The 15402-nt window shown below is 34.4% G+C and overlaps 1 protein-coding gene across 5 annotated transcripts in view; it reads left to right on the top strand.

The window, feature by feature from the left end:
• The window catches only part of DMXL1 (Dmx like 1), a 127572-nt gene that overhangs the window by 76827 nt on the left and 35343 nt on the right, over positions 1–15402 (top strand). For 2 of the 5 annotated variants that reach the window (XM_024743337.1, XM_024743338.1), the window contains exons 31-34: positions 1770–1855; positions 3261–3462; positions 4725–4842; positions 8079–8141. In XM_024743337.1, the coding sequence (XP_024599105.1) occupies positions 1770–1855; positions 3261–3462; positions 4725–4842; positions 8079–8141 (469 nt within the window). Of the gene's footprint in view, positions 1–1769; positions 1856–3260; positions 3463–4724; positions 4843–5452; positions 6051–8078; positions 8142–15402 lie in introns of those variants that run through there. The other 3 variants (XM_024743340.1, XM_024743339.1, XM_024743341.1) reach the window with 2 other exon arrangements.

Raw genomic sequence — 15402 nt, 5'->3', positions numbered from 1 at the left:
ATTGATTTGCGTATATTGAAGTATCCTTGCGTATACTGAAGTATCCTTGCATCCCTGGGATAAATCCCACTTGTTCATGGTGTATGATCCTTTTAATGTGTTGTTGGATTTGATTTGCTAGTATTTTGTTGAGGATTTTTGTGTCTATGTTCATCACTGATATTGGCCTGTAATTTTCCTTTATTGTGATGTCTTTGTCTGGTGTTGGTATCAACATGAGATTTTTATTTGCTGGTTTCCTGTGTTAACCTGATTTTGTTTTTTTGAATATATGGAATATTTACATGGCTCAAAAGTCAGTCTGTGTAACTCAACAACAAAATAACTCAATTAAAAAATGGGCAAATAAGTTGAACAGACATTTTTCAAAATAAGCACATGAAAAGATTCTCACTATCACAGATTATTGAGGAAATGCAAATAAAAACCACAATGAGAGCTCCCCTCACACCCATTAGATTGGCTATTATCAAAAAAAGAAAATTACAATGTTGGCAAGGGTGTGGAGAGATTGAAACCCTTGTGCACTGTTGGTAGGAATGTGAACTGGTGCAACCACTGTGGAAAACAGTAGGACAGTTCCTCAAAAATTAAAAGTAGAATTACCATATGACCCAGCAGTTTCCCTTCTGGATATATACCACAAGAAATTGAAAGCAGGTGTTGAACTGGTAGTAGTACACTCATGCTCATAATAGCACTATTCATAATAGCCAAGGGATAATTGCAACTCAGGTGTCTGTCAGCAGATTAAATGCAATAAAGAATGTGGTAGATACATAGGGTAGAATATTATTCAGCCTTTAAAAGGATGGAAATTCTGACACATGCTACAATATGGATGAATCTTGAGGACATTTTGCTAGGTAAGATAAACCAGGCACAAAAAGACAAATGCTTGTATAATTCCACTTATGTAAGATACCTAGAATAGTCAAATTCATAGAGACAGAAAGTAGAATGCTGGTTGCCAGGGCCTAGGAGACAGGGAAAATGGGGAGTTATTGTTAAATGGTTATAGAGTTTCAGTTTTTCAAGACGAAAAGAATTCTGGAAATGGATGGTGGTAGTGGCTGCACAATATGAATGTACTTAATGTCACTGAACTGTACACTTAAAGGTAGTTAAGATGTCATGTGTATTTTACCACAATTTAGAGTAGTAAAAAATCAGTACTCTAAGAAATAAATTTTTTGCTTGAAAAAAAATGCCAAAGTATCTTTTTTTAATTAAAAAAAGGAAATCTGTATAAAAATATAAAATCTGAAGTCTCGTATCCCTTCCACTTGAGTCCTCCTCTATACCCTCTACAGATACTTATTTTTATTAGTTTCTGGTTTATCCTTCTGTTTTCAAAAATACGGGTGTGTGTGTGTCTCTGTGTGTGTGTAAAATTTATTTCCGCTGCTTTCTTACACAGAAGGTAGCAGGTAGCATACTATAGATAATGTTTATAACTTGCTTTTTATTTATTAATACATGCTGGGGTTCACTCCATATTAACATTTAAACATCCTTTTGGCTACCCTAAAACATTCGATGATTCAGAGCTAGTTATTCAACCATTACAATTACTCTGATGGGTAATTTCTACTATTCTGCTGTTGTAGATAATGCTGACATGAGTAACTACATGCATGTATTGTCTTGTTTTTGTGGAGGTATATCTTCAGGGTAGATTCCTGGTAGTGAATTGTTGGATAAAGAGTGTGTAGTCTTCTCAATCCCTAAGTAAATTTTTAACAGATCTACTGTTGCTTTATTTTTAGTTGGTCATTGATGCGTTTGGCAATGGTGCAGTTGGTGCTCAGCAATTTGAAGACTTTCTATCCCTTTGCAGGTCATGATCTTGCAGGTAATAAATAGCTTAACATAAACTTATATTGCCATTGCTTTTGATGGACTTATTTTGTATTTTTTTCAAGTAGTGGAGTAAACGTTTAGTAAGTTCCTATGGGTCTATCATATTGTTAGGTGCTTTTAGGAGGACAGGGTCCAAGAAAGCAGGGAATCTGAAGCTGATGTGATTGACTGTATTGAGACTGTTTATAGGTCTAGCCAAGGTGTTGAAGATTTAATAGTTGTAGACACGTAGGAAACTAAACAAAAGCAAAAATTTAGTAATTATTAACTCTGAGGGAGAAAAAGGTTGTACAGGAAAGAAAGGGGCATGATAGTATACCAAGTAGTTCAGCTGTGATCTCTATTAACATATATATAAAACAAAGTAGACACTAAATTATCAATCTAACCAAAAATTATTATGGACTGTATTGGAATGATGGAGAGAGGGGAAGTTTATTCTCGTATTTCATAGTAGTAAATCAGTAGATCATTTCTAAATTAGAAAAAAATCATAAGCATATTATTTAGATTTTTGAAGGTAAACAGCAGAAATAGCTAAAAGTTGAAAGGGGGATCAGGATTCAGGAGTATGGAAGTGTAGAACTGGAAAGTGCTGACTTTTGTAATAAGTATTATTTCACTTTTTTTACCTTGTATATTATTTTACTTTTCAAAAGAAGTCTAGCTATGTGCTGTACATAAATTGGGCTGATACAAAGGCTTAAAGCAATTAATTTTCCTCCCAAACATATTTTTATAATATTCAGGTCCATTTTTTGTGCGAAGTTAAAGTCAAAAGCAGTGATTGCTATAGCAATTATTTATTTATTTATTTTATTTATTTTTGGCTGTGTTGGGTCCTTGCTGCTGTGCCCGCCTTTCTCTAGTTGCGGTAAGCGGGGGGCTACTCTTCGTTGCAGTGAGCGGGCCTCTCACTGCAGTGGCTTCTCCTGTTGCAGAGCATGGGCTCCAGGCGCACGGGCCTCAGCAGTTGGGGCTCACAGGCTCTAGAGCGCAGGCTCAGTAGTTGCGGCACACGGGCTTAGTTGCTCCACAGCATGTGGGATCTTCCTGGACCGAGGCTCAAACCCATGTCCCCTGCATTGGTAGGCGGATTCTTAACCACTATGGCAGTTACTTAAATCACAAGTCACAAATGTTATTCCAAGTTCTAGTAGTAAAGGTATGATGTAATTTTGACCTAGATTGCCCTTTTATTCTGTTGTCCTAGGCCACTAATTATGTTGAAATGCTATACAGATTTATGACATTCTTTTCAATCCTCTGGATTTCTGTGCCCACCTCTCTTTCACATCGCCTCTGCCAAAATGTGTGTTTATATCTTATTCTCTACATTGAATATAGCATTTTACTGCAGAAGATAAATGTGGGTCAATTTTATTTTCTCTTTATAGAGCTTCCAGTTAGTTCACCACTTTGTCATGCCGTTCTAAAAACTCTTCAATGTTGGGAACAAGTTCTTCTCCGACGACTTGAAATCCATGGGGGGCCACCTCAAAACTATATTGCAAGTCATACCTCTGAAGAGAGTGTGTCTGCAGGTCCTGCAATTCTCCGCCACAAAGCTTTGCTGGAACCTACAAACACTCCTTTCAAGTAGGGTTTCATATGAATACTGTTCTAATATGAGTTTTATTAAATCAGGATGTCATCAGGTGGTATTTAAAGAAAAAATATTTTAGTACTTCAATATTTAATTTGCTGTTTTAGGCTCATATCTGTGTCTTTGTGTGATGCATATTGTAGTCCGGATGTTAGCAAACATTTCTTGCAAAGGTTCATATAGTAAATATTTTAGCCTTTACTGGCCCTACAATCCTTTTTGCAGCTATTCAACTCTGCTATTGTAGAGTAAAAGCAACCATAGACAGTAAATGAATGGGCATGGCTATGATCCAATAAACTTTTTTTTTATATTTATTTTATATTGGAGTGTAGTTGATTAACAGTGATGTGTTAGTTACAGGTGTACAGGAAAGTGATTCAGTTATACCCATGTAAGTATCCATTCTTTTTTGAATGCTTTTCCCATTTAGGCTATTACATTGTATTGAGACAAGTTCCCTGTGCTATACAGTAGGTCCTTGTTGCTTATCTATTCTAAATATAGTAATGTCAATAAACTTTATTTTTGAATATGAAAGGTAGGCTGGATTTGAGCCATGGGCCAGTGTTTTCTGACACCTACGTTGGAGCAGAGCTATTTGGAATAGCTAGTTAGCAAACTGTTTTACTGTACATGAGGAGATAAAGCATTTGCACCAAGAGGTAAATCAATTCATTGCTTGCTTCGTTAGGAAAGTCTTACTACAAAAAAATGTTAACTGAACTAAACAGTGTACTTAGTGGCTTAGTGACATAGTTGATTTACATTCTTTCATGGGCTCTTACCTCACTGCACATCAGTAACAGAGTTCATGGTCCAGTATGTGTTCACAAACAACACTTTGAGTAGTTTTGCTTCTAGATCTTTTGTAGGAAGCATACCTCTTTTGTTAGATCTTATGTTCTTAGGTTAAAGGTCATCAAACTGCAGCCTGCGGGGCCAAATCCACTCTCCTTCTGCATTGTAAATAAAGTTTTGTGGATTACAGCCACACCCTTTCATTTTAGTATTACCTATGGTTGCTTTCCCACTTCAGCGGTGAAGTTAAGTAGTTGGGGGAGAGACCATATAGCCCACAAAGCCTGAAATATTTACTATCTCTTAAGAAAAAGTTTGCTGATTGCTACCCTAGATGATGTGGTCTGATTCTAGTTAATTTAGTATTATAAACATTCATATAGCACCAAGGAAATATAGTCAGATTAACCAGAAATCTCTGAAGTGTATGATGAAACATATTGTCTCTCTGTAGATCTAAACACCATCTGTCACTGTCTGTGAAGAGACTTTGGCAGTACTTGGTGAAGCAGGAAGAAATTCAAGAAACCTTTATCAGAAATATATTCACAAAGAAAAGGTGTCTAAATGAGGTCTGTATAAATTAAAACTTGTTTGCTATTTTATTATTAAAGTCTTTTGTATTTTTAACTATAAAGAATAAGTTGCATTTTACAGACTTTTAAAAAACTCATTGTTTATGTCATAAACATGTATTATGTAGTTAATACATAGAAAAAGAGAGGGTCAGTATTTTCCTAACCAATTTAATTTAAAGTAACTAATTCAGATGTATTTGGGACTTTTATTTCCCAAAAAGATACTGTTTGACTTAAGATTTTTTGTCTTGTTTCCTGGTTTTGAGTTGTCATGATTACCATTTTAAGAGGCAAAGTGGAAATTTCCCATCATTTTCATGTGATAAAGTTTATCTTATAAGTTTCATTGAAACTATGTTTGTATACTGCAAACATTTCTAATATGTACATTTTCCTTTTTTTGTATTGATTATACTTCTTAGTAAAATTTTGCAGACTGAAATTAATTTATAATTATACTGTAGTTGGTTGATTATACCTTGATGTTATTATCGTAAAGATTATTTTTCTCATTTAGTTCAGTGCTACTAGTAAGTCCAGTTTGATGATACGGGGAACCTGTACTGGAATATAAATTAACATATTGCCTCTTTCTTTGAAATAGTTTTGCTATTAAAAAGTTTTGGATAAATTAAACAGTGGACTTAGTGATGCAGTTAATTCCTTATCTTCTCATGGATCAGTAACAAAGAGTTCAAGACTGGCGGCTGGTTTGTGGATCACACTTTGAGAAGCACTGAACTAATCTAAAAGCAAGCTTTGCAGTTGTTGAAGTGGGAGGAGAAAAGGAAGATATTTCAGTTGGAAAAATAAGGAAATAGAACGGCTTCTTAATAGACAAGTTAGCAAAAAGCAAGATGGCATCTAACCTTATTGAAAAAGGAAAATTACATATATCTCATTGTCTCTCAGTTTAAGAACTAATTTGTAAGAGGCAACTGCATGTGTTGTTATTTACTATTTGCCTGATTGTGTAAATATATTTGAATAGCCAAGTCAGGAAACAAAATATATAGTGTTCTTGCTAATAACTTAGAAGACTTCTGACATGTGTACCTTAGTATATAACATTGAAATGTAGGCAAACAATAGATACAATTAGATATAATACAAATTAATGTATTTCTTTTTAACCTTATGTCAGATATATCTTAAATATTTAGTGTATGAATTCCCTTTAAAACAGTTTAAGAAATTTTTTTGATAAATAAAATTAAAAATGAATGTGCTAAAAAAAATGAATGTGCTAGATAAGAGTGTCAGAGTAACTATAATATGTTTACTGCTGAGGTAATGTTTCTTATTTTAAATATACCTTTGCCTAAAATAATTTATTACAAGTTAAAGCATCCTGATAATGGTATATGAAGCACTGCTGCATTCTGTGTAAATAGCATGTTTACTCTGCTTGTTATTACTTCTTTGATTTCTTTGATGTACCGTGTAATATGAACATGCAAATATGGCATAGTAATTTCAAGTACAAAATCATTTTTTAAAAACCGTTGCCATATTTGATTAATATAGTTATGAAGATAAAAACATTTCTCCACTGCTGATATATTTAGTGCATTTGGGAAATGAAATCATTCTCAAAACAAACAAAACAGAAAACTAGTTTACCACTGGATTGTCTAGTTGAATCAGGAAATAGAGTCATTAAGGAAATAGAGGAGCATAACCAAGCCAGAATGCATATGGAGGGATAATGGATAAATGAGTACAACTATTCCTGTTAAATTCCTCTGCTGTTTTATTCTTAGTTTTCTTAGGAGTTTCATGATATCTTAAGAAAATTTTAGTTATTTTTCTATTGTAATTATTTTAATCAGAAGCATGAATATGAATGTTGCACTGAATGTTTTATAGCTATCATTAAGCTAAATATTTTCTCCGATTTTAGTTTTTTTTAGTCTCCAAAATGAATATGATATACCTTACAGTACTTTGATTAGCAGAATTTAACTTATTTAAAACCTGGCATGATTAATGGTAGTTATTAGAAATTGATTGTTACTACTTTGTTGTTTTATTCTTGATGATGATGGTGACATTTTGATAAAGGAAATATGAAAAGAAAAATTTTATATAGTAAAACATAGATTAGATGGAATTAAATAAAATATTAACTTTATAGAGTTGGTACAAAGTTATTTAATCTTTACTGGAAAGTTGACTAGCCTTTTTGTGGTATTAACAAAATTACCTTCCATCTCTCTGCTTTATAAAATGATGATTATACTTAAATAGTTGAGCCCAAGTCACTGACTTTTCAGATGGTTAGGAGATATTAATAGATGTGTGACAGGCCTTGAATTTTCAGTGGGAGATGTTGGAGAGTATTTTGAGAGTGCTGTTTTATTTATTCCTTTACATGTTCGGAAATGAAATTTTCTTCATCTGACATTAAAATCCTGGTGTATCCTCAGTTCTTTTCTTTTCGTATATAATGTAGTTTGCTGGCACATGCATTTTTAAAATAGAAGTTCTTTCCTGTTTGTGCTTATTTGGAAGTAAAGTATAGATAGCTGCAAATAGACTATATCTGAATCATAACCAACAACAAAAAAAATGCTTGGCAGCTGTCATTTTTATCCCCAGTTCCTTTTTCTGTTTTTTTTTTTTCCATTTTCTGAGAACTAAAGATCTTGAACCATCTCTTTCTTTAACAAGTGCTAATATCCCCTTTTAAAAATGATATGTGTCTCCAAGCATTTTATTGACTGTTTCTGGCTAAATCAAGAGAAGGAGAGAATTAGAAACCTAGGAATCAAAAATTTTCTAATCAAGAGGTCTTCCTTGAGGAATGAGGTATCATAATGGAGACAAGACTTAATAGTGTGTAAGAGAACAATTTGACTTTAATTTTCAGTTGATAGTACTCTGGCACTAGTAGCCCTGAAATTTGTAGTATAAAGTACTTTGGGCTCAATCTTGCTTTAATGTCAACGTTTCAAGTGAGTTAAGTGGGTAAAAATTTCTTAAGAAATAGTATAAAATATATAGTGATAGTTAAGGAGTTCCGACAGATTAAGTTTTCCCCAACCCCAATCATGCATCCCCACACATGCTTCTTTTAAAATATATGAAATTAAAAAAATAATAACTCAGTCCAGTGTTGTTTTTTAGTAAATTTAGTTAAAAATAAAATTTAAAAAAATATCCCCAGTATTTTGCATGTTACATCTCATCCTTACTCTTTGTCATGTGGTTATTCTTTCTTGATGAAGTCATTAGAGGACAGCTGTGAAACCATCAAAAATTCTATGATGGAGGAGCCAAACATCAATAAGGTACAAAATATCATTCAACTGAAATTAGAAATTGCATTCTTTAACAAGAAAAACAAAGTGTTTGCATTTTAGTTTTGGACTGGACTTTGTTTCTAATGGAATTAAATTACTGTTCCCTCAAATTATTCTTTTTTTAACAAGTTAAATATTGCAATCATAAAAATTGTTTCTGTTTTGTTATTAAGACAATGCAGTTTTAAAGGGAGTTGAATGTATCCTGTTTTGGCTGCAGATTTTTCTGAGTAAATAAAACTAAGGTTCTTAATAAAATATAATTACAGTAGGTATTACAGAAGTATAGTAGTATTGTTCTGTTTCTGCAAGTATCACTTTTGAAGATAAAATTCTCTCCTATGATGTAAATTACTTGAAATATATCAAATACGATTATGTAGCCTTTGTTTTACTGGTATCAGTAGCATATAGCACATTGCCTTATGCATAGTAAGTACTCAGTACTTGAGAATAAGAGCAGAAAGGATGAGAATTTGTACAATCATAAAATAACTCCCAGATGTTCTGTGATCAAACATTCAAATACAACTTTTAGTAGGTTGGTATTTAATTTATATGTTTCATATTCTTATTTTAAGACAATCTCAACAGAGTAATTTTTAGGGGAATGATTTCTCAAAATATTTTTTTAAGGCTACTAATTTCCACTTCTTTTTCTTTCCCAAAGGATTCTACGCAATTAATTTAAAAAGACTGATTTGATATAAAGTTTATATTGTAACTAAAACTTTGGCAAAGTAAATATATGCCGTCCATACTTAACTTTGGAAAGTTCTAATGGCCTTCAGAAGTTTTGAGGAAATGTAATTCAGGCTTTTTATCAGTTAACAATATTCTTTGCCTGGGTACTCATTAATTATTATAGTCTATACATTAGCATGAATTCTTATCCTAAGACTTTTCTTTTGACAGATTTTATAAAATGTTAATAATCAGAATGTTGTATTTCTGTAGTCATCACACTGTATCAAAAGGCAGTCATTCTGTTTGGTTAACGTCATAACAGTTTTTGGCCAGAATTTTCCAAGCCATCTGCTACAGTTTTATTTTAAACAGGTTTGTTAGGTATACCTGACTTAAAGTAACTGCACATATTTATTAAAGTGTAGAGTTTGGTCAACTTTGACATATGTATACATTGGTGAAGCCATCATCACAATCAAGATAATGAATATATCCATCAACCTCAAAACTTTAATTCCTTCCTTGCTTCTCCCTTCCTAACTTTGCCCTCTTTCTCTCAGACAACTACCAATTTGCTTCCTGACATTACTGATTAGTTTGCATTTTCTTGAATTTTATGTAAATAGAATCATACAATGTCTTTTTTTCTCTGTCCTTTCTCTTAGCATAATTATTTTGAGATTCTTCCATATTGTATATTTCAGTAGTTCATTCATTTTTATCACTGAATTATATTCATTTTATGGCTATACCACAGTTTGTTTGTCCATTTACCTGTTGATGAACACTAGCGCTGTTACCATTTTGGGGCTATTTCAAATAAGACTACTTATCATATTCATGCACAAGTTTCTTTGTATGGGCATATGCTTTCATTTCTCTTGTGTAGATGCCTGGGAATGGAACGACTGAATCATAGTGTAGGTGTATGGTTAACTTTTTAAGGAACTGCTTCAGTATTTTCTATTGTACCATTTTACATTCTCAGCGACAGTATATGAAATCAGTTGCTTAACATTCTCACCAACACTTAGTATGGTCAGCCTTTTTATTTTAGCCATTCTAGTAGATGTGTACTGGTAGTTTGTTATGGATTTAATTTGCATTAAGCATCTTAATCATGTGCTTATTTGCCATTTGTGTAACTTTTTGGTTGAAGTGTCTTTTCAGATGTTGTGTATGTTTTTATAGGGTTGTATGTTTTCTTAGTTGAGTTTCAACAGTTCCTTATGTATTTTAAATACAAATCAGATATGTGATTTTAAAATATTTCCTCTTAGTTAGATGATTTCTTGTCTTTTCATTCTCTTTACAAGTTCTTTTAAACTGCAGAAGTTCTTTTTCTTTTTTTTTTTTTTTTTTTTTTTTTTTGCGGTACGGAGGCCTCTCGCTGTTGTGGCCTCTCCCCGTTGCGGAGCTCAGGCTCCGGACGCGCAGGCTCAGCGGCCATGGCTCACGGGCCCAGCCGCTCTGCGGCATGTGGGAATCCTCCCGGACTAGGACACGAACCCGTGTCCCCTGCATCGGCAGGCGGACTCTCAACCACTGCACCACCAGGGAAACCCCAGAAGTTCTTAATTGATACATTGGAGCTCATCAAAATTTGTTCTGTGTATGGATTTTCTTTCTATAAGAATTTTGCCTAACCTAACGTCACAAAGATTTTCTCCTGCTTTGTTGATGTTCTATAGTCATAGTTAGACCTATGACCCAGTTTCAGTTAATTTTTTAATACGGTGTGAAGTATGTATTGTAGTTACTTTTATTTTTAAATCTGTGTATCAGTTGTCCCACCACTTTGATTATCCTTTCCTCCACTGCATTGCTTTTCTCTCTTAAAAAGTCAATTGAGGGGCTTCCCTGGTGGTGCAGTGGGTAAGAATCCGCCTGCCAATGCAGGGGACACGGGTTCGAGCCCTGGTCCGGGAAGATCCCACATGCCGCGGAGCAACTAAGCCCGTGTGCCACAACTACTGAGCCTGTGCTCTAGAGCCCGCGCTCTAGAGCCCGCGAGCCACAATTACTGAGCCCAAGTGCTGCAACTACTGAAGCCCGCGTGCCTAGAGCCCGTGCTCTGCAACAAGAGAAGCCACTGCAATGAGAAACCCACGCACCGCAACGAAGACCCAATGCAGCCAAAAAAAAAAAAAGTCAATTGACATATATCTGGAAGTTTATTTCTGGACTCTATTTTGGACCATTGATCTATTTATTTATCTTTATGCTAATACCCTACTATCTTACTGCACTAACTAGAACTTCCAGTCTAGTATTGAATAGAAATGGTGAAAACAGACATTTTTATCTTGTTCCTGATCTTGGGGGGGGGGGAGCATGCAGTCTTTTGTCATCACGTATGATGTTATCTGTAAGGTTTTTTTAGAGGCCCTTCATAAGACTGAAGAAGTTTCTTTCTTCAGGTTGTTGGGAGTTTTTAATCAGGCATGGATGTTAGAATTTGTCAAATGCTTTTTTCTTTTCTCCTGTTGAGATGATCATATGGTTTTTCTGGTTTGAGTCTGTTAATATGGCTAAGTAGATTGATGGCTTTGTTTGATGTTAAATCAAGTTTGCATTCCCAGGGTAAGAACCATATGGTCATGATGTGGTATATTTTTTATATATTATTAGATTTGATTTGTTAAAATTTTTGTTAAGAATTTTTGTACCTATGTTTATGAAAGATACTGGTTTTTAGTTTCTTTTAATGTTTTTGGGTTTTTTGTTTTATCTTTGTTTTTTTTCGTGTGTGTGTGTGTTTTAACAAATGCTGGCCTCACAGAGTGAGTTGGAAAATGTTCTCTCCTTTTTAGTTGTTTGGAAGAATTTGTGTAGAATCAGTATTATTTCTTCTTTAAGTGTTTGGTAGAATTCACCAGAGAAATTATCTGGCCCTGGAGTTTTTAAGTCTACAACTTCAGTTTCTTTCTTTAACAGATATAGAGCAGTTCAGGTTTTCAGTTTCTTCTTGAGTGAGCTTTTGGTAGTCCATACCTTTCAAGAAATTTGCTTCATTTCCGTTGTCATATTTATTGATGTGAAGTTATGCATAATATTCCCTTATCCTTTTAATACACAGTAGAATCTGTGGTGTTATTACCTCTCATTTCTCTGCTATGATCTTGAAAACAAAATTATTTCTTAATATTTATATTCCCTAATATTTTGGGTATTGGTGTCATTTTATATTCATCTGACTGCTTCCCATTTCTTTCTAGTATGCCTTTGATAGTCTTTAGATCTCATCTTCATGTTTGTTTTATTATATCATTAGAGTAGTGCTGAAGTACTCCAGGCATACAGCTTTATATTGTAGAAAGTCTTAGTAACTGAAAACAACTAATGAGACCTGGAGTACAGCTTTTCTATAGACCTGTTCTGTGACACTGAGCTCATTCCACCCTTGAAGTCTTATTTACTAAATGAGAGTTGATAGTTTTAAACATGCTGTTGCTTTAATTGAAATAGTAGTAGAATCCTGGAGTTAGTCTGTTAGTACTATTCCCTTCTTCACTCCTAAGGGAAGCTTTGTGGAACCCAGACACTATTCAGATCAGTTTCCACATAAGATTTCCTTTTTTAAAAATTTTGGTAAAATATATGTATAAAATTTATCAGTTTAATCATTTTGAGTATACAGTTCAGTGACATTAAGTACATTCACATGGTTTTGCAACCATCACTACCATCCGTCCCCAGAGCTTCTTCATCTCCCTAAACTGAAACTCTTTACCCATTAAACAGTAGTTCTCCATTTCTGCCACTCCTCCCCCCAGCCCCTGCCAATTACCATTTTACGTTCTGTCTATGAATTTTACTTCCCTAGATACCTATATAAGTGGAATCGTACAATATTTGTACTTTTGTGACTGGCTTATTTCATTGAGTGTAACACCTTCAAGGTTCATCCATTTTGTAGCATGTTTCAGAATTTCCTTTCTTTTCAAGGTTAAATAATATTCCATTATGTATATATAGCATTTCGTTTATCCATTCAGCTATTAATGGACATTGGGGTTGTATCAATCTTCTGACTGTTGTGGGTAGTACTGTTGTGAACGTTGGTATACAAATATCTGTTCCAGTCTCTGCTTTCAATTCTTTGTGTATTTACCTTGAAGTGGAATTGCTGGATCGTATGGTAATTCTTTACTTTTTTTTTTTTTTTGAATTTTATTTTATTTTTTTACAGCAGGTTCTTATTAGTCATCAGTTTTATACACATCAGTGTATACGTGTCAACCACAATTGTCCTGTTTACTTCTTTTATCTGTTTAATCTCATAAAAACTCTTTTAGCATTCATATTTGGATTTTTTCCCCTCATTTATCCAGCCCAATCACATTTTATAAGCATGACTTGAAACCTTATATTAAGATGACCTTTAAGACCGTATTTATTGTGATTTTGTTTAACATCTTTATTGAAGTATAATTGCTCTACAATGGTGTGTTAGTTTCTGCCTTACAACAAAGTGAATCAGCTATACACACACACATATCCCGACATCTCCCCCTTCCTGTGTCTCCCTCCATCCCACCCTCCCCATCACACCCCCCAGGCGGCCACAGAGCACTGAGCTGATCTCCCTGTGCTATGCGGCTGCTTCCCACTAGCTATCTGTTTTACATTTGGTAGTGTATAGATGTCAATGCCACTCTCTCACTTTGTGCCAGCTTACCCTTACCCAACCCTGTATCCTCAAGTTCATTCTCTAGTAGGTCTGCGTCTTTATTCCCATCTTGCCCCTAGGTTCTTCATGACGATTTTCTGTTTGTTTGTTTTAGATTCCATATATATGTGTTAGTATACGGTATTTGTTTTTCTCTTTCTGACTTCACTCTGTACGACAGACTCGAGATCCATCCACCTCACTACAAATAACTCAATTTCGTTTCCTTTTATGGCTGAGTAATATTCCATTGTATATATGTGTCACACCTTTATCCATTCATCTGTTGATGAACACTTAGCTTGCTTCCGTGTCCTGGCTATTGTAAATAGAGCTGCAGTGAACATGGTGGTACAAGAATCTTTTTGAATTATAGTTTTCTCAGAGTATATGCCCAGTAGTGGGATTGCTGGGTCATATGGTAGTTCTATTTGTAGTTTTTTAAGGAACCTCCATACTGTTCTCCATAGTGGCTGTGTCAGTTTACATTCCCACCAAGAGTGCAAGAGGGTTCCCTTTTCTCCACACCCTCTCCAACATTTATTGTTTTGAGAATTCTTGATGATGGCCATTCTGACCGGTGTGAGATGATATCTCATTGTAGTTTTGATTTGCGTTTCTCTAATGATTAATGATGTTGAGCATCCTTTCATGTGTTTGTTGGCAATCTGTATGTTCTTTGGAGAAATGTCTATTTAGGTCTTCTGCCCATTTTTGGATTGGGTTGTTTGTTTTTTTAATATTGAGCTGCATGAGCTGCTTGTAAATTTTGGAGATTAATCCTTTATCAGCTGCTTCATTTGCAAATATTTTCTCCCATTCTGATGGTTGTCTTTTCATCATGTTTATGGTTTCCTTTGCTGAGCAAAAGCTTTGAATTTTCATTAGGGCCCATTTGTTTATTTTTGTTTTTATTTTCATTTCTCTAGGAGGTGGGTCGAAAAGGATCTTGCTATGATTTATGTCATAGAGTGTTCTGCCTATGTTTTCCTCCAAGAGTTTGATAGTGTCTGGCCTTACGTTTTGCTCTTTAATCCATTTGGAGTTGATTTTTGTGTGTGGTTTTAGGGAGTGTTCTAATTTTATTCTTTTACATGTAGCTGTCCAGTTTTCCCAGCACCACTTATTGAAGAGGCTGTCTTTTCCCCACTGTATATTCTTGCCTCCTTTATCAAAGATAAGGTGAACATATGTGTGTGGGTTTATCTCTGGGCTTTCTATCCTGTTCCATTGATCTATATTTCTGCTTTTGTGCCAGTACCATAGTGTCTTGATTACTGTAGCTTTGTAGTATAGTCTGAAGTCCATGGAGCCTGATTCCTTCAGCTCTGCTTTTCTTTCTCAATATTGCTTTGCCTATTTGGGGTCTTTTGTGTTTCCATACAAATTGTGAAATTTTTTGTTCTAGTTACGTGAAAAATGCTAGTGGCAGTTTGATAGGGATTGCACTGAATCTTCAGATTGCTTTGCGTAATATAGTCATTTTCACAATGTTGATTCTTCCAATCTGAGAACATGGTATATCTCTCCACCTGTTTCTCTCATCTTTAATTTCTTTCATCAGTGTCTTATAATTTTCTGCATACAGGTCTTTTGTCTCCTTAGGTATCTTTTGTTTGTTGGAAGATTTTTAATCACATTTTCACTTTCAGTGCTTGTGATTGGTCTGTTCATATTTTGTATTTCTTCCTGTTTCAGTCTCGGAGCGTTGAGCATTTCTAAGAATTTGTCCATTTCTTCCGAGTTGTACATTTTCTTGGCATATAGTTGCTTGTATTAATCTCTTATGATCCATTGATCTTTATGATTTCTTTCCTTCTGCTAACTTTGGGGTTTTTCTGTTCTTCTTTCTCTAATTCCTTTAGGTGTGAGGTTAGGTTGTTTATTTGA

Source organism: Neophocaena asiaeorientalis, unplaced genomic scaffold (genome assembly GCF_003031525.2).
Source record: "Neophocaena asiaeorientalis asiaeorientalis breed wild unplaced genomic scaffold, Neophocaena_asiaeorientalis_V1.1 scaffold26, whole genome shotgun sequence".
NCBI lineage: Eukaryota > Metazoa > Chordata > Mammalia > Artiodactyla > Phocoenidae > Neophocaena > Neophocaena asiaeorientalis.
Note: the sequence above shows the minus strand (reverse complement) of the source record. Positions and strands in the feature narration are given on the sequence as shown.